Genomic DNA, 22,580 nt, shown 5'->3' on the forward strand with positions numbered 1-22,580 from the left:
AGCGTCCAACTGCGCTAGGTACAAGGTATCGACCACGGCGGCGAGCTGCTCTCTTTTTCTCTCCCCTACACCTCACCTCTCCCATCCGTCTCCAGCCCTCCCACCCGCTCCCCTCAACCTCTCGCCCTCTCTCACCCTCCTGGACGATCCCCGTCCTGTCCCCCCTCCCCTTCTACACCCTTCCGCTCGAACTTTTGCACCCGCCGAGCGCCCGCTCGCCAACACGCACGCGTCGTCGCTCCCAACCGTTGGCCGACCCCGCCATTTCCCCTTCAGCACCCGTCGAGGAGAGGCCGAGGAAAAAATAGCCAAGGCATTCCCACAACGAGCTCACCATCGTCAGCGGCAGTTTCCATCCCGCCCTCATCTTGTCGATTCCTTGTGCCACGCGGCGAATCGAATACGGAATCCGTCAGGTTCGTCCTCTCCCTGCCTACTTCTCCACGCGTGTTTCGATGGCCACCGTTCGAGCGGCGGCGGATGCAGGTTGCGTCGACCGTGTTTGCCTCGCCGCTGCCGCCACCGCCGCCGCTTGCCATGGCGTTTGCTCACGAGCCGTCGACTCGGCTGGGGCAGCCAACGCCGGCTGTCGTCCCGTGTCGTCCTGCCCGAGCAGCCCTAGACAGATTTGCTGACAGCCTCCAGGCGACCGTTCAACGCCACCTCCCTCTCCTTCACTTCTTGCTGCCACGGTTGTCCCGAAATCGTTCACGGCCATCCCCGCCTGCCCTGCACTGATCATGTCGTCGCCTCAGGATAACATGTCGGCCAATGGAAACGACATGGCCGATTCCATGGACCAACTCAGGATGGATGAGCGACTCGGCCCCGACGGCGAGCCCGCCCCTAAGACGGACGAGGAATACGCCCAGGCGCAGCTCACCCTCCGTGCCATCGTTTCCTCCAAGGAGGCCGGCGTCATCATCGGCAAGGGCGGCAAGAATGTCGCCGATCTCCGGGATGAAACCGGCGTCAAGGCCGGCGTCAGCAAGGTTGTCCAAGGCGTCCATGACCGCGTCCTCACCATCACGGGCGAATGCGATGCCATCTCGAGGGCCTACGCCATCGTCGCTCGCGCCTTGCTCGAAGGCGCGCCGTCCCTCGGCATGGGTGGAATCGTGCAGAGCAACGGAACACACCGTGCGTCCGACACCCAACCCCCAACCCCCTTTTCCCTCGTCGTCGTCGTCGGGTCACGTGCTGACATCCAATCCACCCGCGCAGCCGTCAAGCTCCTCATCTCTCACAACCAGATGGGTACCATCATCGGCAGGCAGGGCCTCAAGATCAAGCACATCCAGGACGTCTCCGGCGTTCGCATGGTGGCACAGAAGGAAATGCTCCCGCAGTCCACGGAACGCGTCGTCGAGGTTCAAGGCACCCCCGAGGGCATTCAGCGTGCCGTCTGGGAGATTTGCAAGTGCCTGGTGGACGACTGGCAACGCGGAACCGGCACCGTCCTCTACAACCCAGTCGTCCGCACGCAGCCGGGCAGCGGAAACGCCGCCGCCGGCAGCACCTTCGGCTCGGGCCGCAGCGAATACAGCTCCCCTCGCGTCATGCGGACGGGCAACGGAGCCGACTTCAGCAACGGTGGCGTGAGGCCGTTCAACCGTCGCTCCGACTCGGACGCCTCCCGGGGCCCGCCGACGCACGACGAGAACGGCGAGCAGATTCAGACGCAAAACATAAGCATCCCGGCGGACATGGTAGGCTGCATCATCGGACGCGCCGGCAGCAAGATTAGCGAGATTCGTAAGACGTCGGGTGCCCGCATCTCCATCGCCAAGGTAGGTGGAATCCATGACGGACGGCCGGCTCCGTGCACCTCGCTGACCCGCCTTCTGCACAGGCACCCCACGACGAGACCGGCGAGCGCATGTTCACCATCATGGGCACGGCCAAGGCCAACGAGTCGGCCCTCTTCCTGCTGTACGAGAACCTCGAGGCCGAGAAGATGCGGCGCAGCCAGGCCCAGGATGCCGAGTAACGCCGTCCGGCCGTGACTGCGCGCCTCCCGGCCCGCGTTGCTCCGGCGTATTGGGTCAGGCTTGGCAGCCTCTCGACGAGATGCAACCAGATCTGACTTGCCGCAAGGCTCCTATTCCCCCACGAAAATTGGTCTGGAGGACGCGATGACGGAATGTCAGCCCGCGGCTTGCTTGTTTCCTTTCTTCCGCTGTCTTCTCCTTATATTTTCCCTTTTCCTTCCCGCCATCTCTTGGCTGCTTCGTCGAGAGAGGCCGCCCTCGCGACCTTGCTTGCCGCCTCACGGAACCGACACGGCCGCCGTCGACGACGAGACGGGTCCGCCGCCGGCCTGGCCTTGCCGCCGCACCATGGGACGCACGGCTCCGCCTTCGACTTCATGGCCACCCTTTTTACGACGACGGAGCTTTGGTCACACAGCTCCGCACAACGACGCGCTCCCGCCGACCTTCTTTTGCCCCTTGGCGCGCGCCCTTTCCCCACGGCCTCGGGAGGACGGACCTGGATCCTCCGAGGTGCTGACCGGCGCCGGCTCCTGCCAGTCGCTGCCGCGGCTTGCCCGACACTCGATGCATTATCAGTCTCTCTCTACTCACCTCTTCACCATCCCCTGCTTCGCCTTATCCCCACGAACGCGACCCATTATTATCATCGAGGCCGCCAACATATACCGCTAGGGTGACTTGCATCGAACAAGTATGCTATCTCAATGGCTGGTTACATATATCTGCGGCCTAGAATACCTCTGACCTCTCTCTCCACTGCTCACCGTCCCGCCTCTCGAGTCGGGACATGGCCGACCTGACACTAGCGAATGGAGTCTGGCTATACCCCACGGCATGAATGATGACATTGCGGATCTTGGGGGGGGGAGGGGAGCCGAGAACACCCAACAAGGAGTGTAACGAGCCATTCCGTACGCAAGAGATGAATTATTCAAGTTGCACCGCCTACCGATTGCTGTGATTTGCTTGTCGCTCGCGTGCTCTCCCGTCCAAGCATGTCCAAGCATGTCCAAGCATGAGTGCATGTACTCCGTACGTAGAGGCAGACTCGAGAACATGATGGGATTCGATTCCTCACTCGTACGAGGGCATGCATAGAGCACCTCTTCCTCGCCGTCTAGAGCGATTCGCGGCCTGACGTGACGGCGACTGGACAGCACAGCCGGCGCTTGCCCTCATCTGGCTGCAACAACGTCGGCTGGGTCCGTACGCCGTTGCCGCCGCGCACTCGGCCCAGACCTACAGGGTCTCTCCTTGTGGGGGGGGAGGGGGCTAGCGGATTTCCTTGTACCTGCAGGTTTCAGGTACCCCCAACCGGAACTCGTTGTGCACTAATTACTGTACTTAAGTAGTTGTACTTGTTCCGTACTCCCTAGTGCTGTACGGAGTGCCGACCCGTAGGTTGTACTGGTACGAGGTTTCAGCACTTGAGAAGCCAAGTTGTCATCAACGAATGGGCGGCCAACACTTTTCCATACTTGCAAGTACAGGTACTTGCAGGTACCAATTGCGGCCTGGCATCCTGTGCGTCTGGACCAGCACTCCCCTGTCCCCCCCGGGCAGCCACACTGTTGGGTCGATTAGGGAAGGATATTCTTTTTATCACACGCACAGTATTGCGTACACATAGCCGCACACCAACAAGCGGGCAAGCATTTCATCTCCTTCTTGCGTCCTTCTTCACTGTACATTGTTTCTCGGTCTGCCTGTGCCGTCTGCACGCCGCTTCTGGATCGCTGCGGCGAGCTTGACGTTCGCTCGAGCTCGAGCCGCCCATCGACGACGCCCCGTCGGTACATACAACGCAATGGCTCGCACGAAACAGCCGGCGGTGAAGCGCGAGTCGTCGTCCGAGTACTTCAACAAGAAGACTGCGGCATGGGAAGAGACTACCGATGGCAACCAAGACCGTCTTCCGAGCGGCCATCGCTCTGACGCTGGAGAGACCACGGCCGAGGCGGGCGTGACACAGCTCGTCATTTCCGTCGTCGGCATCTATGCCTCCTTGTGAGTGGCCTGTGTCGGCCATCGGTCGAATCGACTGAACCATAGTCGTGGCCTCTGCTAACTCGAATCGACAGCTTGACCTGGGCTTTCCTGCAGGAGAAGCTGACGACGACGCCGTACGGACCCGAAGACGCGCCCGAGACGTGGCAATTCCCCGTCTTTCTCAACACCATACAGTCCATCTTCGCCGCCGCTACCGGATGCCTCTACCTCTACCTCTCGACGCCCCGGGGTACCGAAATGCCGCCCGTCTTTCCCTCGCGCCGCATCCTCGGACCGCTGGCCCTCGTCGCCATCACCTCCAGCCTTGCGAGCCCCTTTGGCTACGCCAGTCTCGCCCACATCGACTACATCACTTTTCTCCTCGCCAAGAGCTGCAAGCTCCTCCCCGTCATGTTCCTTCACATCACCGTTTTTCGAAAGCGCTACCCGCTCTACAAGTATCTCGTCGTCGCTGCGGTCACCGCCGGTGTCGCCGTCTTCACCCTCCACTCGGGCCGGAAACCGAAGCCGTCCTCCAAGGCGGAGGGTTCCGACGTTGCCTGGGGTCTCCTCCTTCTCTCCATCAACCTGCTCTTCGACGGCCTGACCAACAGTACCCAGGACCACATCTTTCAGTCGTTCCGCCCCTACAGCGGTCCTCAGATGATGTGCGCCAACAACATGATGAGCACTCTCGTCACAGGTTTCTATCTGCTGGCGAGCCCCTATCTCGTTGCCACGGGCATCGGTGACTGGCTTGGCATGGACGTTGCCGGAAGCGCGGGCGAGCTCCGTGCCGCCCTGGGATTCATGGCCCGCCACCCGTCCGTCTGGAAAGATGTCCTCGGGTTTGCCGCCTGCGGCGCAGTCGGCCAAGTATTCATTTGTATGTATTCTCCATCGGATGAGGACCCCGTGTATGCTAACGAGTGCCACCTGCGCTTTGCAGTCTATACCCTTGCCACCTTCTCTTCCGTCCTGCTCGTCACCGTCACCGTCACGCGCAAAATGTTTACCATGATCCTCTCCGTCATCGCATTTGGCCATCGCCTCACACACATGCAGTGGCTCGGCGTCGGCCTTGTTTTCGGCGGCATCGGCGTCGAGGCAGCCATTGCGCGACAGGAGAAGATGGCCAAGGAGGCGGCCAAGGCAGCCGCCACCCTGAAGAAGAAATCATAAAGTTCGATGACGAACGCGAAGAGCTAAGGCGTCTAGACATCATCCTTGTCCGCTGCAAGTACGAGGGAATCAACATTCTAGATAGGTAGCCATGAAATTTGCTCCCATTGCACATCGCGTGACCTTCACACCATGCCAACAGCAAGCAGCGTGTTCCTCTATTTCATGACACTCTGCGGTTGCGGCACTCTACTTTTTGTATTGCAGTGACCATCATCTGCATGTAGGTCTAGTTCCATTGAAGCCGCAAGGCGAAGCATGCACGGTGGACCATACAGAGCGCGAGAAGTCATTGGCGGGTATTCTGCGATTCTATCATTTACGTCTCGTCTGTTCATTCTCCGTACAGCAAACACCGTCTACATATCATGGCCCGAGATAACCTGGGCATACTAGAGCAGATCGCACGAGTTCATTTCACATCCATGAGATGCCACACACTTCATGCGCCACAATGCCGGCCTTCCAGCATCAGATTCGGCTCCAGCCTGCCAAAACCTGAATGCGCCCTGCTGAAATACGGCTCCATGATGACCAGGGTAGTCTAAGATGTTCGAGATTGAACGGTTGTCATGTATCGCGCGTGGCGGGTCGAGACAGAACTCGGGCGAGGGCCGCGGCAAGAATCCCGTGGCCCATACATTGTTAAAACAAGAGTCGTTCATAGACTATCGAAAACAGGAGCAAACGTGCGCATTATCCTTTGATCGATACGCGAATGCCCCCGGATCTCGTGTGAAAAGAGGTACCAGTCGGCGAGTGAAAGGAGTTGGAAAATGATCGGGAAACGGTCGTTCCGCCGTGGCAGACGTATGTCCAAATACGTAATATCCAATTATAATTGTTGTCAGGTGTAGCTGATACACGTCGTTAAGTATCATCGAGCCTCATAACATGTCGTCAATAGAACGGACGATCGGCGCCTCTCCAATCGTAGGCGGGCTCCGAGGGTCGGCCACTTGGGGGGGTCGGCCGATGGGCACGATCTTTCCGAAGAAAGTGAACGGGTCTCGGGGGAACATCGACTGCCTCGGTGAGAAGAGGCCGTCTGTTGTGGTTGAAGGTGCGTCAGCAAACCGCACTCCGATCGCGTGAGGAAACGCGTGAAGCGGGGTTTTGGTCATCGTCTCGGCGCGCGGGGACATGAGGGAATCCTGGCCAGGAAACGTCGGCTGAACAGTGACGGTCCGTTCCGCAGCCGTACCATCCTTGGGTCTGCCGCTCTGGAACCTGAAGAGAGACGGTGGCTCGGCTGCCCTGGCGGCGATCTTGGGCCACGAGGCATCGCCTATCGCCGGGGCGCGCTCCGGCCTTCCACAGTCGGAACTTGGCCGCTTCGGCAGCTCATCAAGCACAAGTGAGGGTGCTGTTGGCCGCTTGTCTTGAACGCACTCCCTCCAGGAGCACGTCAGCGGAGCCGAGGCGGGACCGGCTGATATCGTCTGAATTCCAGGCGTGGATTTGCCTCTCGGACGAGTCAGGCTCTGGTGAGAAGTGTCGCCGTTGGCCTTGTGGCTCTCGCTCGGCAACGGTGCCGTACGAGGCTCCTGCGGCGCCATGTCGATGGCGTCGACCGACAGGGTCAGCCTGTGCTGCGTCGGGCTCCGGCCAGATCTGGGACGGTTGGTCGAGCTGGATGGTAGGCGTTTCTTGGACAATTCTTTGTGGAAGTCCTGAAGCGAGTACATGAGCTTCATGTTCGGGCTAATCCAGCGACTCTTGGCTTGCGCCGCATAATAGGCGTCATTTACGCTCAATTCAGGGTTCTGATACAAGCCGTAGGCGATGATGAGACTGGCCGAGCGACTGGCTCCCTGCTGACAATGGATGAGCACCTTCTTGCCGTCCTTGGTCCGCTTGTCGATGGTCTCGCATAGACGCATCAGGTCAGGGGCAATGTCGGTATTGTGATCCCACAGAACATGGATGTACTCCGGTCGTTCAAGTGGGTTTGCCTTTGGCGTCGTCGGGCTTTCCACCAGCTTGTCACCAGTCACCTCGGTTTCGCGAACGGTCGCATCGCCGGCGGTGGTACCGGCGGAATCGGCAGTGGGACTGTCCTTCGGCGAGGTGGAGTGAAGTTGTGGCTCGGTTTCGAGGGAAAATGGGTCGTTGACTTCACGGGCAACGTTGATGACCACATCAAACTTGGACGCCTCTTCAGCCGATGGTTCCAAGTACAGGTACACATTGTCTCCGTATATGGCGATAGGACCGAGCGGGTATCCTGGGGACTTTTGGTCCTCATTGTTGACATTTTCATGGTACGGCTCGTAGCCGGCGCGGTTGGCGAGCTGCATGCGGATCGACGATTCCTCCTGAACGATGGGCACCTCGATCTTGGTGTCTGCGATGGATTTCATGGGCCGCAGGACTTCGGACAGGCCCGACTTGTTCCGCTCCAAAACTTTGGGAAACGCCATCCCTCCGCTGGGCCCGAAAGCAGACGACTTGAGTCCGGAGAGCATGTGCGGGGATGAAGTCGAGTGCTTCAGGGCTCGGCGTTGCAAAATCGGGGGCATCGCCGGAGACGGCGGCACTTCCATCGATGACTTCGTCATCAGGTCATTGCTGCTCGTCTTGAGGCTGAGCTGGCTGGGCTTTCGTCGCATGGCGGGGATCGAGGGTTTGATGAAGGAAGGAGACGAAGGGTCGCCGACGAGGGAGTTGAGCGATGTCGTCGAGGGCGTCGGAGGTTGAATCGACAGTCCCTTCATGTTGCGAGGCCGACGAGGCATGGGCGAAGTCCTGGGACGTCCCGTCGTGCAGGTTTCGGGAATGCTGAGCATTGATCCTTGGCCAGGTTGGAAACCAAACGACGTCGACGGGTAGTTGTTCAACGGAATGAGATTGACGGGAGAGTCGGGGGACGAGGAGGGCGACGGGTCTGAAAGTACCGACGAGTCGGTCGTTGATAGCGTCGTGGTCGGAGACGAGTCTGCCGACTCGGACGTTTGGGTTGATGTCATTTCGTGATGCTTGTGAAGCTCGACGGCCGGCACCAAGCTCGGATTGAAGGCCGCCTGCGAAGAAGGGCCGGCATGGGAGGGTGCTTTTGGTTGCCCGCCGACCTGTTTCGTGTCAACGAGGGGGACGCTTTCCCGATTTGACATGGCCTCGGCGTCGACGTCAAACACGGACATGAAGGACGGTATTTGATCCTCGCGCATGCGCCGAGCCGCGGCGGACGGCATCGTGTGTGCTTTTTATCTATCCTACTCGTTCGTGGCCAAGGACGGAGGCGGCGCCGACGAGAAAAGTTCCCGCCCAATCGTTTCCCGTCTCAAGGCACGGTCGTTCGCGTGGTTGCGTGGCTGGCGTGGGATCGATATGGCTCGCGGACGACGGCGATTGAGGGACAGACGGAAGGCAAAGAATCGAAGGAGCGAATTCGCAAAGGACGAGACCGCCGACAGCGGTGGATAGCACTGCTGCTGGATCCTGTCGATGTGAGGTTCGCGAGACGACCAGACCAAGGCTGGCGGAAGGATGGGCAGTGCCGGAGACTCGAGGGTCCCGCCTCGGGAGGCAATGCGAAGAAAAAGGCGACCGACCAGGCGTACCAGATTCGCGGGCGACGAAGATAGGGCGACGAAGATAGTGGCGGGGACTCGAGGCCGGAGCGGCTGGAACGGATGATCGTCAGGAACGAAGGGCACGACGAACTGAGCGGCGAGGGGGCCTCTTGTCGTCGAACCGAGCGTATGGGAAGGGAGCCGGGAAGGAATGCTGAGTGTGAGACAAAGAATCAACGCTTAAACGGAGGCCATGTGCGAATGGCAATTGTGGGAAAGAGAAGAAAATGAAGAAACAGCACGCCCGTCTACAGCAGCGACTGACGGAGCATGGCCGGGTCCAGCTGCTGTTCCAGTTCGAGATGCTTCCGGTATGGCGGTTGTGAAGGTTGAGGTGGAGTTGAGAGGAGGAGGAGGAGAAGGAGCCAGACGAGGATCGATGAGTGGGATGGGAGGGGGGGGGGGGGGGGGTCGAAGGGGAGGTGGAGGTGTGGAGGAGGATGGTGGATGTATGTGTACGGATGATGAATGAATGGATGGATTTCAGAGGCCGGGTGCTCCGTACTCCGTACTTACTCCGTAGCAAGTCAGTGTTCGTACAAGTACAAGTACAAGCATTAGGTGTACTTTGCATACATGGAACGGGTGATTGGTTCGTAGGGAGGAAAGTCGACAGCGCAGCGGCGGCGGCAGGCTGCCGGGGTGACGGCCTGGGCCAGGGGAGTCTGCCTCAGAAAGGTTGAAAAATACCCCGCTCCCAAAGCAGCGGCGGCTGGACCAGAAGGGGTGATTTGGAGAACTGGGAAGACGGAGAGTCAGTCGAGCGGAGTGGCGCACGCTAGGTAAGGAGACTTGGGGAGAAGAGCGATGCGATGCGATGCGCTACCAATGGCCTACCAGTAGCAGCAGAGAGACTGGTAACTGGCAGCCCTGGAATAGTTAGCACCGCGTACGTTAGCACCATCCTTGCATCCTTTGCAGGGGTTGGCCGGTGGGGAGGGGGGATGGTGTTTCGGGGCGTTGCTGAGAAGGTGGATGCAGTCAGAGATGCAGGACGAGAGCATCTCAGCATGCACCTCCCACGCGTACTTACAGTACACTGTATGGAGTACCTGTACGGTATTAATTACGGAGCAGTCGTACCCGTTCTTGCACTACCACTGCTAGCACCGCACAAGTGCCTATGGGTACACGTCCAACGGGCTCGCACTGATTGCAGCATGCGTCTCGCTGTGCTGCGTTACTCCGTAAGCGTGGAACACTGTCACGAGTACTTACTGACATGTACCTGCGTGCAGTACACGTGTACACTTGTGCGAGTAGAACGGAAACGGGCACGAGGAGTGCTACAGGACTCCGTACTCTGTACTCCGCAGTACAGTACGTGTACTTGCAGTAAGTATACTGTACGTGCAAGTACCAAGCACATGGACTCCGTACAAGCATACAACAAATAAGTACAAGTGCCACCTTGATGTACAGCCCAGTATGGAGTGGGAGGTAATACGGAGTGCTTCAGTGAGTAAGGACTTGTACCTACTCACTTGCAAGTACATGTAGTTGCAAGGACGGAGTACAGTACTTACTTACAGCACTCAGTACTGGATCGACTTAATGTGCTGTGCACTGTAATTAGTGCAAGTACATGTAAGCAGGAGCGAATGAATCGCAATAGCATCGCCCGCCCCTCCCCTCATGCAGAAATCGACCCCTGGCGAGTACTTGAATAATTCAAGTGTACAACAACGCCTATGCACTTGCACGGTACAAAGTACTCGTACTTAGGTGTACATGTACAATGGTATACATTCTGTAGGTGTGCTGAAGGGACCCGCCAGATCGGAAGCGCTGGAGACTTTCTGTGCGAGGCCGAACAATGGACGTAGCAGGAGGCAAGAAACAGGAGGCACGAGGCACGATGCAAGCAGGCAGGCAGCAGCAGGCGAGAGCCCAAGAGGCAGGCGGCAGGAAGGAAGCACTGTTGGAGGTGAGGTAGGGGCGCTCTGCGACCGGCCACTCACAATGCCCTCGTCAAGCCACACGAACCCTTGCTCGCCAGTGACTTGATCCCGTTGGTGCGAGCCCAGTGGGGTCGAGGCAAGAGGGCTGCGAGACAGGGAGCCGACACCTAAATTTAGATGCCCACATCAAGCCTGGCGGCAACGTATTGGCCAATCATAGTCGTCCGGTCACTCATCTCGATGGGCTGCCACATGCATTATTACGTGGTTTGCACCTGCGCTACATGTACAAGTACAATGTACGGAGGAGGAGGACTCGCGCTTGCAAGTATATGCAAGTGCCACCCGGCGTACTGGTACCCGTACTCGTACTATAGTCGTACATGGACCCAGGTACAGGTACATGAACCAGCGGCGTTGCGCCGGAGGAAATACTTGACATGCAGACGCTGTTCCGTGCGGCTGCAGTACTGTACTTGCATGTACAAGTATCATTGCTCGTGCAACCAACAAATCATACTCGTTACACAGTGGCCTCATTCTGCCGCCTCCTCTCGCTGAAGAAGACGAGAGAAGGGAGAACAGAGTCGGCTGAAAGTGACGAGGGTCGAGCGTACTTACGAACCAGAGCGAGTACGTCATTCGATGCCCATAGGAGTAACCCTCCGCCAATGGCCCGATCTTTTTTTGGAGCGCCAAGAAGGGCGGTGCCGTTTCGCCTTTCGCGAAGCAAGATTTCCCAATCAAACCCCGACGACCGACTGGGCCGACCAGGCGAGCCATCATCATGCTACCAAATTAAGCTCAGACTCCAAGTCCGAGGCGGGATGCCGTCAGCCGCACACTGTTCGGTGCTACCAAAGGCAAGTCAAAGTCACCCTTGATCGGTGCCCGGCCGTCAGCCAAGAATAACTTGGCACACGAGCATGGACGAAAACCCAACGCACGACGCCGACAGCGCGGCAAGGTCGGGCTCGGCACCAATGAAATGGTCCCGAACCGAGCACATTTTGAACAGGCTCCATCACCCGATCATCTCTCCTGCAAATCGGTGCCTGGTCCTCCAGGAGCAGAAGGACACGGACGTTGCCAATTGGTCCATGGAACTGCAATGCCATGTGGGCCGCGGCTCGTTGGGCCGTTCGTCTCGTCTGTCCAGTTCGCCTTATGCTCACTGAGATACCGATTCCTCGTCGCCAAGACAGCCGAGAGTTCGTGTACTTGCGCTTGTAGTTATCCGCGCAGCAGTACAAGTACGGAGTGGCACCTTGTCGGTTGCAGCAGCCAAGGGGTCTCCATCGTCGATGAATCTGCGGTGTCAATTTCCAACTCTGCCGATGACGGTACTCTGTACCACGTAACTCGAGTACTCCGCAGTGCGAGTACGGCCGCGTAGAGTATAAATAGAACAGCGGTTGCTGTCCGTCGGCTGTTTCACAATCGATGCACGACTCTCCACCAACTGGGAATCAGGTGAACTTTGTGAACCTCGTTCAAACGCCTGTGTCAATTAATGAATGCGGACAAGGCATGTATGGACATTGACTGTCGGCGACGAACATGCATCGGTCGCATTCCCCAGAGTCATGACGAGTAAGTACCGTGGTGCAGCAACGAGTATGGGCACGCTGCATAGTTGCGCCGTCAGTCGCCGACCCTGCTTGACTCACTCGCCACTTTGCATCGGCGCCGCCCTTGACGTCGGGGGTTGATGCCACCGCCGCTTGATGTCAAAGTCCCCATGCCAAGTGTCACTAGCTTCTGCGCCAGCGAACTGTTGAGATGGGGACGTCACAAACTGACCCAAAAGTAAAAACGCTTGGATGTATAGTATGGATAGTATGTCCTTGGAAGTAAGGCCGAAAGTGGCTCAACCCTAGGTGGAAGAGTGATGTCATGGCGAAGGAAATATGCCATGCCAGCACATTGCATTGGCAACGCGTGCCTTTCCCGCCGTACTTACAGGTGCCTTCGTTTGGCGACAAAGGCTTTGGGGGGGAGGGGGGTGTCGTTGGAGCGTAACTGCTTATTTAATTGCCCCATGCCACACAAGTATCCGCAAGTGCTTTTGCCGAGTCGCAGGTGTGCCGTAACGAGCCATCGATACACTTCCGGCTTTCGCCACAACGTACGTCAGCCCGTCTGTCTTGTATCATTCATGCTCTGTACTCGATTTACCTGCTCAGTTGTTGTGCCTCTGCAGCAATTTCAGCGGTTGTGGGACTTGGTCACGGAGCATCACCTCGCCTGTGTTGGATGTGCTAGACATCCTAGCCGGCGTCGGTTGAGAGTGCCCGAGCAGTGCCCAACGCAAGATGATCGGAAGCAAGAACGGAAAGTATTGTCATGATGCATCGAGAGCCGGCCGAGATAAATGACTTGCGGACGACAGCCCTCATCCCATCTGGCTCAGCTCCACGACGGAGCCGATGCCATCGTTGGCAAAGTACAGATGGAATGGTCTCACCGAATGCATGACATTTGACGGCATGGAATAGTACCCGTGACGCACTTCCGGACAGAAACGGACAGATGGCAACGTGAGAGAAATGTCCCCATCAGCCCAAGGTCGGTGTCGTCGTGCCAGAGATATCCGAGAGGTGACTGCGGCTCACCATCATGTTCCGGCACCATGTATCATGTCCAATCTTTGGCCGGCGTTGCATCGTATCTTCGCTGCCAAGCTCGGTGCGTACTCTCGTGGAAAGGGGGCCATTTTTTGTACTCGGCTCCTTTCTTGTGCGCCTTCACGGCGGTGGTGTATCATACCAAGATGGTACCTCGACGGGAAATGGGCGAGGCCGGAGACCAATTCGCCTCCGTTCGACTCTACAGTACAGCCTCGTTGATGGCGAATGAAAACAGTCCATGCACCGTCACATGGACCAGTCAGTGACCATCTGCACGCGGTCGGGTGTCTTTTAGTTGCCACGGGCTTCCCGATCTGCCGCGCCTTGGATACAGCAGGGTCCCTGGTCCGGCGAGAAGCAGCACATGGCCGAAGGGACTTGCTCAGAATGGCAAGGTATTGGGGTATCGCATGCAGGCCATGCATGAAGGGTTCGAAAGAGCCAGTCGATGGCTCTCCTTCCGTGTCCTCATCTTCTGGTCCCCGGCGAAGGGAAATGCCATGCTGCCACCGACAAAGAAACGATCGACGGCCACTCGGCCCGGGGAGCTGTAGATGGTGTTCTTCAGGCGTCGGGGGTCCAGGACGGGCACCAAGGTTCGGCAATCGGTTTCGAAAAACGGTGGGCCGAAGGAGCAGCATATGCATCATGTGCATGGCCTTGCTTTGGATCAGAGAAGCATAGCCCATGGCCGCATTGTGCATGCCAGGCCCCCTTGCGGTGATCATATCCTACGGCGTCGACCGTGAACGTCGCCACCCATGGATCCGTTTCGTACCAGAACAGGTATGTACACGAACTCGTACACGTAAGGGATGCGGATGTGAGTGTGAGCCTTGGACATGTTTTCGGTATGAGGGCTCGTTGACGGTCAGTACGGAGTACAGAGGTTGGCCCTCATCATGTGCACGGACCTCTCTCGGCTCATGAACCCAGGTTCATGGAGGCGCAGAATAGCTTGGTACGGAGAGCTTTTCCGTAGCCCATCGTCGTACTGCATGCAGTAGTACATATGCATGTGCGGAGTACTTGTACTTGCACCAACGTGCATGTAAAATAGATGCCTGTACGGATACGGAGAACTCCGTACAACTACAAACAGTACTTACTCACTTTTACTTGTACTTGTAGGTCTGCAGTATAATGTCAGTAGTATAGGTGTGCCGTAAATTACAGTGCACAAGTACGGAGAACACCTACACCTACACCTACATCAACGACACCAGTACGGCTATCGCTGCAAGTAGTACAAGTACTTGCTTGCAGCTTATCATGTGCACTCACTCCGTACTTCAAGGGTGTACTCCGTACAGTGGTTGAACATGACACTGACTGTATCCTGGTACGCCAATGTCACTGCTCGCTCGAGTGGTGGGAAAGCGTACTTATATGATCCCTGCCGTTGCTCCATCCCCTCGCAAGCTCCCGTGCTGAAGATCCCCATATTGGCCCGCAGGCAGGTCCATGGCCGTCAGGACAAGGCATCTCGGTCGCCAATCCCATCGGCGTTCCGGGCAGATGCAGCCAAACTCGGGTACATCGAAATCCGAGGCAGCCTCGGATGACGAGATGGGACGGTGGCATGCCCCTACCTGCCGAGCACAATTTCATGGCTATGGGTGTCGATGTTTCAAGGCTTGAATGGCTGGTCCCAGGACTTCAACGTGTCCGTGCGCGAGCAAACATCATCTCTCCCCCTGTCCACCCATCGATGCGAGTGCGGAACGTTTACTCCTGAGTGCGGATGCACCTCCACGAGTAGGGGGGTCAGAGCCGAGCGGATGATTCTCCATCGTCGTAGCGTACGGAGCACCACGGCTCAATACTTGTATTTGCATGCGTGCAGATGTGCAGGTGCTTCTGTGCACAAAGGACGAGCAAGAATCGACGTGCAAGTGAATGCGTGGCTGGTCGTGAACAAACGCCACGTGTGCCGTGATGCATGTCCGTTTGTAGCTTGTGCCCGCAATCTCATGTCTACAAGCATTCATCCGTTAGCATGTCCGTATGTGCAACAGTTTGATGCTTCCGACGTTGTCTGCGGTGCTTGGATGCAGGTTGCCTCGTGCCTGCGGACGGCACATGCCAGCGAGCACCATCCGCCCCCGTACGCATGCGAGGTCACCTAGACTTGATGTTTTGAGCATGGCTGCCTCTCAACCGTCGCTTGTTGATGGCCTCGGCGGGAGCGCGGAGGCGAGACTGAGGTCTTGAGTCGGCCATACTGCTCCGTGGTGAAAGGGTGAATGAAGGCTAACTGCCAACACGCGTCGTTGGTAGGTTGGCAGGTGGCTAAACGCTGGCCGCCATTTCCTTACGCCTACGGAGTACTGGCACAAGCAAGTGTACACCTTCGTCGCGGTGAGTCATTGCTTTTGCCTCCTGAGGCAATGCCCATGCACGCACATGCACAAGAGATCGATACAGGGGCAAGAGCTGGTCAGGTTTTGTTGGGCTCTTGCTGAAGCTCCCTGGCCCATGTGCGGTTACAAGTAATACTAAGTACTGCAGTACGAGGACAGGCGTAAGAACTGTACATGTACTTACACGCACGGAGTAAGTACATCTAGATACTTGTACTCGTACGTGTGTGCACGACCGCGAGCACTTGTCAACTACAGTACCGTATGTCTATAGTATTTTTTTTCTTCTTTGCACTAACCCGTAATATCTGCTGCACCGGCCCACGGTGTCAGTGAACCGGACGAAATCGAGCGGTGCGTCAATTAATCCTCGCAGTATCTACCAGGTATTACTCGTGAGTGGTAGGGACCAGGCAGGTACCAAATCTCGGTACCTTCAAGCACTAGCATCTAAGTACTAATGGTTAGTGCTCTCTGTTACCTGTATTAGTAGCTAGTACTGAGCATGCACAAGTTAGTACTGCACTCCGTACTTACTCCGTACAGTAAGTTAGTACTTGTAATTAAGTACAACGTTGGTGTACTCCATACTGTACGGAGTACAGGTACAAGCACACGTACTTCCGCCTACACCTGCTATGCGCAGCCTCGTGGGCGCACCATGGACGACGTTACGGGTGCCTCAAACCCACACGACAAGGTCACAACGGAAAACAGATGCACCGGAGCACGCCTTCTCGGACAAGTGCTGCATCGGTACGGAGTACTGCGTCTGTGCTCGTGCTCAACGAGGTACGGATAGGAGAGCTCAGCTGCTCGAAGCGGCAGCGACTCTCCGATGGTCGTCTTGCTCTTAATGCGCGTCCGCCACTCGCCATCCCAGCCGCTCTGCTCTCCTTGTCAATTCCCTTCCTCCCCTCCTCGCCCTCTCCTGGGCGTGACCGACCTGGGCTTCTCGGTTCGTTCCACTCGCCGCCGGCGTGCTTGCCCTGCGTGTGCCGGTAAGTCGATCTCGCTCTGCTCGTTCCGTCCCCTCGTCGCCCCTCGTCGCCGTGACGCACCCACCAGCATCCTCCCTTCCTTCGCTGAACCCTGCCTCTATTCCTCCCAAAGCCCATGCAAAAGGCTAGCGGGCAGTGCTTCGTCGATGCCTGCTATCGAATGCCTATTTACTTACTCCGTGCTTGCTGCCCAGGTGCCTACCTACCTACCTGTGCTTGGTCGTGTGCAAACACAATGCGACGCTGGAGCCGTCTGCTGTCTTGTCTCAACCCTATCAATGCACCGAGACATCCTTCGGCTGTCTGCGGCGGAACCTTGGTACGATTTGATACATGCTCGTGCATGTGCAGTGTTTACGTGGCTGAGATGTCGTCCGTCAGCGTCCCGACTTTCCAGCGTACGCGTGCGAGTGCAGTGCGCATATCCAGCCGATTGGACGTGGCGCCCTCGCCATCCCCCAAGACGTTGAGGGGATGAATTGGCTCGGCACCCGCGTGCCATGATGACTGAGACGGCTAGTTTCACGGCCCCGGGCCTCTGTGGCTCCACAACAATGGACGCTTCTGGGGCCACGACCATGGCGAACAGCACCTGCAAATCGCCAATCGCCGCCGCGGCCACCGACGCTACTGACTCGTCACCCAGATCCCGACCTCGACTGCTCTCTCTCCGTCTTCCTCATCCTCATCCTCGCATCACCGAGCCCCTCGACGCCAGCGATGCCGACGACGGCGACGAATTTTTCCACCACGCACCCGTCCTGTCCTCGACCACTCCCTCGCTGAAGCATAGCCCGCTCGAGGGGCCGCCAGCCCGTCCCGACCAGTGCAGGTCCCCGTCGGCAACCTCATCCTCGCCTCCCCATCTCCCCCCAAATCATCCGAGCCTGACCCCCCAGCCATCATCTCGGGCCCCCTCCTCGGCCGCCCTGCCCAATCCTGTGTCGCGTTACGCTCCATCGGCACCGGCCAGCCCTTTGGCTGCCGACGGTGAGCAGAATCAACCCACGGGCGAGGACGAAAACTACCATCAGCACCGCATCAGCGCCGGCACGAGGAAGCTTGTTCGCGAACGGCAGCATCCTCCCTCGTCGCCCGCGGCTAGGCCGTCACCGCCCCGATCAAGCCCTTCGCACGAGGAGAAGGCCTCGACGGTGCGCGTTCCACCCGCAGCCGCCGAGACCGTGACCGCTGCTTCGGCAACCTCGCTCACCTCTGTCCATCCTCGTCCATGCCATCCGAAGCGTCCTTCGTCCTGCCCCGAGGCCCATCGTAGCCGCCACGACGCCGCCACCGCCCAGTCACCTTCGAAGGCGAGGACCGACGCGTCGACGACGTGCCCGGTAGCTCGCAGGGCACCCGCTTCTCGCAGTGCCAACGGTATATCGACCGTCGGTGGGCCTCCGTCGTCGCTGAGCACCCAGCGTCGCCGGTCCGGGGAGCGCATCCTCGCTGGCACCGCTCAGGCACCTCGCCCTACGCCGACTGCCGACGGCGTCGACCTCCACGGCCGGCGAGAATTGCTTCTTCCGCAGCGCCTGTCCCACCAGTCTAGCTCCTCGGATGAGTGAGAGGGTCCAACGTCGTCCTGCCGCCCTCAAACCTCGTGCCCGCCACCCGCCAAAAGCAACTCGCCCCAGCTGGGTGCCTCCACCCCCGTCCGCGTCCCGCCCATTCGAACATTTCGCGCCTCTAGCTCTCGCAAGAGCCTCGTTCTGGACGCGAACTTGAAATCACCCCCGCCCTACGACCCCGCCGAGTGTCCTGTGGGGATGGCGCACGAGAGTACGCTACGTGCCCTCGAGGGAAGGATGGATGACACTCTTCGCAATGGAGCCATTGGCGGCGCGGAAGATTCTGGCGACCTCTTCCTGCGCATCGCCAAAGAGCAATCCAACCGCCGCGGGGCCGACGATGGCGCGCGAGCCGATGTCCCGAGGCCTGTGGTACGTTTCCTTCCATCTTTCTCCCCTTCCCTCCACGGAGCGACGGAAGGGAATGGCTGCCATGCTCAGGCGGCCTGCGACCCGATCGCCCTTTGGGGTGTCTGGTCTAGGCGTTGCGGCATTGGCAGCCGTCACGCGTCGGCATTCCGCCCGTGGTGGACTTTTGTCGCTGACCCGCCGTGCTTGTAGTCTCGAGCGAGTCGCTTCACCCATCGACGCCCGCTTTCCACCGTTGTTGCTTCCTATCACACCACATCCCCGCCGCGCGTGGCTCGTCGATTGTCCGATCACCACGAGCGACCTCGGTTGCAGGATCTCCACGACGAACGGCTGAGTGGCACTGTACGTACCACGCCGTTTCGATCCCACCTCACCGATGATGGCGCCCGAGCGAGAGCCCCAGGCTCCGCCCTGCGTCCGTCTCCGCTCGCTCCCCGGCCCCTCGTTTCCTCCCAGGAGACCAGTCCCGAAGGCTCCACCTACGCGCGCAGGCGTGCGTCGATAACGGAGAACAACTCTGGTGCGGCGGGTCGATCGTCGACCTTCCACAGGGCATCCACGTTGGGGCCAACCCAAAGGGGGGCGTACGGCTCCCCGTTGGTTCGTTCCATCGACTTCAAAAACCAGCCCATCTCCGAGCTTGCCCGCGGTGGCATCGCGGGAACGGAATCCACCGAATCGACGACGGCGCCGTCTACCGTCTGGGACGAGTTGGACGACATCAAGTCCAGAATCCACCGCCTCGAGCTCACCGGCAAGCTCCCCTCCACGTCCGGCGCCGCCATTGCAAGTCATTCGGACGAAAGACCGCCGACGGCGACAACTACCGTCACCACCATGTCGCTCTCCCCGAAGCGGCCCGGAGCCCGTCAAGCGCCGGAGACCGTGAGCACGACATCCCCGCAAAAGGAGGCTCATCCTCTTCTCGTCGCGGCCCTCGTCAGATCGAGGCACTTCATGAGCCCCGAGGCGTATGAGGCCTTGGAATCAGCGGCCAACGACGCGATCGGCCTTTCGGCAATGCTGGGAACTCCCGCCCAATCCGGACTCATCTCGAGCGGAGCGAGCACGGTTGCCGCCGGAAACGTGACCGATCGGCAGCTTCGCAGAAAGGCCGACAGCGTGTGCCGCAGCCTCACGGAGCTGTGCATCGCGCTTGGTGACGGAGCCGTCGCCGCACCCCTCTCTCAGGCGGACGGACCTGCAACGCCGGCGGCACCGAAGTCGTACTCGGGCCTACCAGCGACGCTTCGAGCAGACCAGGGCCTGCCCAGGACGAACGGCAGCCCCAGGACTCTCTCGAGGTTTGAGGAGCGAAGGAGCCATCTCTTGAACGGCACGGCGACTGCGACACCACGCACCGGCGGCTCGAACGTATCCACACCCACCAGCTCGAACATCGGCCGCAGGCCATCGTTGCTGGTGGCACGAACCCGTCGGGCGGGCACGGAAGATCCGGACGAGGACAGAAGCTCTTCCCTTCTGCGGAGCCGTCGTGCCGGGACGGACGAGGTCGAGGACGGTCGGAAGACGTCACTCCTCGTTCGCAATCGTAGGGGAACGGTTGGTGGGGAGATGGAGGAGTTGCAGTTTCGTTCCCCCTCTCGCGCAACGACCGAGGTCAATGCGCAGCGCGGACAGGTCCGTGACGGCAGCCAAGAAACGCAAGCGTTGAATTCGGGCGCGAGGCCGCGACTCGCCACCACGAGCCCTCGCGCTTCCCGTCTTGCCATTCCCAGCGGATCGAGCCCCGCACCCCCGCGACGATACCTCGACCGCGTCGTGCCAGATCATCTCGCCACGACCAGCAGGCAAGCTGGGGACTATTCGTCGAGACCGCCGCCGACGAGTCAAGGCATGTCTCACGCGAGGGCCAGCAGCCTAAGCACGCGAAGGAAGCGGGAGAGCATGATCCCTGCCATCCCAGCCAGCGTCTCGAGCGGCGTCTACAGATGCCGCATCGATCAATGACCAACCAAAGCGAGTTCACGAATGCGATGGCGCACCGGCTTGGCCCCAAGCCTTCGCGCCGCGGCAGTGTGCTGTTCCGCGGAAGGGAAGAATCTTGAAATGGCAGCGGTCCCGTCGTGACGCCGTCGGCACGTGGACGATTCACACGACGACCGGTGGGCGGGCCGTGCAGGACTTGCTCCTTGCAAGTGTTGACCCCTTACGATGATATGATGTACATCAGTCTCCCTTGATCGCGAGCATAAGCAGATTTTCTTGGACATGATTTGGCAGGCCGTGCCAAGCAGAGCAGCAGAAAGGTGGTGAGCGACGGAGACCAATGTTTGAGCGAACTGTCGGAGCTGTCGAAGAGCTATAGCGAGTACAAGTAAAAATAATATGCATACTTTTGGCACGAGTTGTCTTCGCGGACAGTCTCCGAATTTGGCATTGGATACTCCATTTGAACAGCCGCGGCGTGAGCGTTGGTTGTCGTTGCGGCGTCCCACGGTGAGGTGCTGAGTCACGACCATCTCTAGGGCAGAATGCATCCCCACCTTGGTTGGTGTCTCCATGTGTTGAATTATAGCACGACAGCTTCATATCGAACTGCAGGGCATCGCACCCGCATGCTGTATTGCGTACACCTTCTCGAACGGCCCCCAACACGATCCGTCTCAGGAAAGTCGACCAGTGGCGCCGTAGTTAACGTTTGGAACAAATGTCGTTTCAAGATCAAGCGACCAACCAAGACGCATTTGAAACGAGCCAGGAAGGATGACCGACTCACCTGTTGATGGCGGTTGCGCAGAAAAGGCCGCCGATGTGCACCCGGGAGACAGCACCCGTGGCAGCGATATCATGACGTCCGCCACTGGGGGGGATGGTAGGGGCAGAGGAGGGCGAGGGCGAGGAGGACGAGGGGGACGAGGAGGAAGAGGGGGGCGAGGAGAAGGAGGAGGCGGCGGCCGCGAAAGTCAAGTATCGAGGGCGCTGTCGAGACTGCTGAGGCACCAAGCGGAGAATGCGGGCATCAAGTTGGATGAAGAAGGGTTTGCACCCCTCGATAAAGTGGTACGTTTGTTCCTGTGCCTTGGACTTGAGCAAAGTCGGAGCATGGTTTCCCTCCCCCCCCCATCACTGTGGCCCGTTCGAGGCCTCGCCGCTGACATGTCTTCTCTTTTTTCCTTCTACCCAGCTTTCATGGGGGCCCCTACGGTCACTGAACGTGTCCCTCTCCGAGGTGCAGTCCGTTGTCGCGTCCAACGAGAAGCAGCGGTTCGCCCTCAAGCCCAAGCCCAGGCCTGATTCCCAAGCCGCTTCCCATTCCCTTTCCACTTCCACTTCGCCCCCTTCTTCGACCGAGAGCAACTCAGCAAGCGACTACCTTATCCGGGCCAACCAAGGCCACTCGATCAAGCTCGAGTCCGCATCCGTCCTCCAGCCTGTGACGCTCGACGACGTGCCCCCACGCGTCCTCCACGGCACCTACTATGCCTTTTGGCCCTCCATCGTGGCCGCAGGCGGGCTGAAACCCATGGGTCGCACGCACGTGCACTGCTCGACGGGCACGCCCGAGGAGGGCGTCGTGAGCGGCATGCGCAGGGACGCCGAGCTTGTCATCGAAATCGACGTCCAAGGGAGCCTTCGGGCCGGCGTCACTTGGTGGAGGAGCGACAACGGGGTGCTGCTGACCGAAGGCGGCCAAGATGGACTGCTGAGCACCACATTTTTCAAGAAGGTGACGGGGAGGGCGGCCGACGTGGCCGTCCTGTGGGAGAACGGCGAGAAGGTGGCGGATCTGCCGCCGGGTATTCAAGGCAAGATTCTACACGGCAAGGGACACGGCAAAGGACCCCGTACGGGCGGTCGACGGGGAGGAAGAGGAGATCATGAACAAGGCTCATAAACGACCCCCGCATGGCTTCCTTCTCGCTACCATGCACAAGATATGAAGATAATCCATGACTAACGCTTGATGACTCGTCTTTTGGCCCGTCACTGCAATATCCACCTCATCCAACCTCGGGCGTGGCACCGCTTGACGTA

General features: G+C 58.9%; 5 protein-coding genes across 5 annotated transcripts; 4 read left to right on the top strand and 1 right to left on the bottom strand.

Moving 5' to 3' along the window:
* Positions 1–537: 537 nt before the first annotated feature.
* DCS_04801 (KH domain RNA-binding protein) lies at positions 538–1,990 on the top strand (the record flags this gene model as incomplete). The annotated part of the gene is made up of 4 exons (XM_040802107.1): positions 538–601; positions 646–1,140; positions 1,225–1,790; positions 1,853–1,990. 4 exons carry the CDS (start codon positions 538–540, stop codon positions 1,988–1,990), a joined length of 1,263 nt encoding a protein of 420 aa, XP_040657140.1.
* A 1,811-nt stretch (positions 1,991–3,801) lies between these two features.
* DCS_04802 (uncharacterized protein) lies at positions 3,802–5,165 on the top strand (the record flags this gene model as incomplete). The annotated part of the gene is made up of 3 exons (XM_040802108.1): positions 3,802–4,001; positions 4,076–4,869; positions 4,933–5,165. The coding sequence occupies 3 exons, from the start codon at positions 3,802–3,804 to the stop codon at positions 5,163–5,165; spliced, it is 1,227 nt and encodes a 408-aa protein (XP_040657141.1).
* An 887-nt stretch (positions 5,166–6,052) lies between these two features.
* DCS_04803 (protein-tyrosine phosphatase) lies at positions 6,053–8,359 on the bottom strand (the record flags this gene model as incomplete). Its single annotated transcript, XM_040802109.1, has 1 exon — positions 6,053–8,359. The coding sequence occupies one exon, from the start codon at positions 8,357–8,359 to the stop codon at positions 6,053–6,055; it is 2,307 nt and encodes a 768-aa protein (XP_040657142.1).
* An 8,830-nt stretch (positions 8,360–17,189) lies between these two features.
* DCS_04804 (uncharacterized protein) lies at positions 17,190–20,552 on the top strand (the record flags this gene model as incomplete). The annotated part of the gene is made up of 3 exons (XM_040802110.1): positions 17,190–18,202; positions 18,263–18,581; positions 18,771–20,552. 3 exons carry the CDS (start codon positions 17,190–17,192, stop codon positions 20,550–20,552), a joined length of 3,114 nt encoding a protein of 1,037 aa, XP_040657143.1.
* A 756-nt stretch (positions 20,553–21,308) lies between these two features.
* Positions 21,309–22,440, top strand: DCS_04805 (uncharacterized protein; the record flags this gene model as incomplete). Its single annotated transcript, XM_040802111.1, has 2 exons — positions 21,309–21,605; positions 21,730–22,440. 2 exons carry the CDS (start codon positions 21,309–21,311, stop codon positions 22,438–22,440), a joined length of 1,008 nt encoding a protein of 335 aa, XP_040657144.1.
* Positions 22,441–22,580: the final 140 nt, after the last annotated feature.

This window comes from Drechmeria coniospora, chromosome 02 (genome assembly GCF_001625195.1).
Source record: "Drechmeria coniospora strain ARSEF 6962 chromosome 02, whole genome shotgun sequence".
NCBI lineage: Eukaryota > Fungi > Ascomycota > Sordariomycetes > Hypocreales > Ophiocordycipitaceae > Drechmeria > Drechmeria coniospora.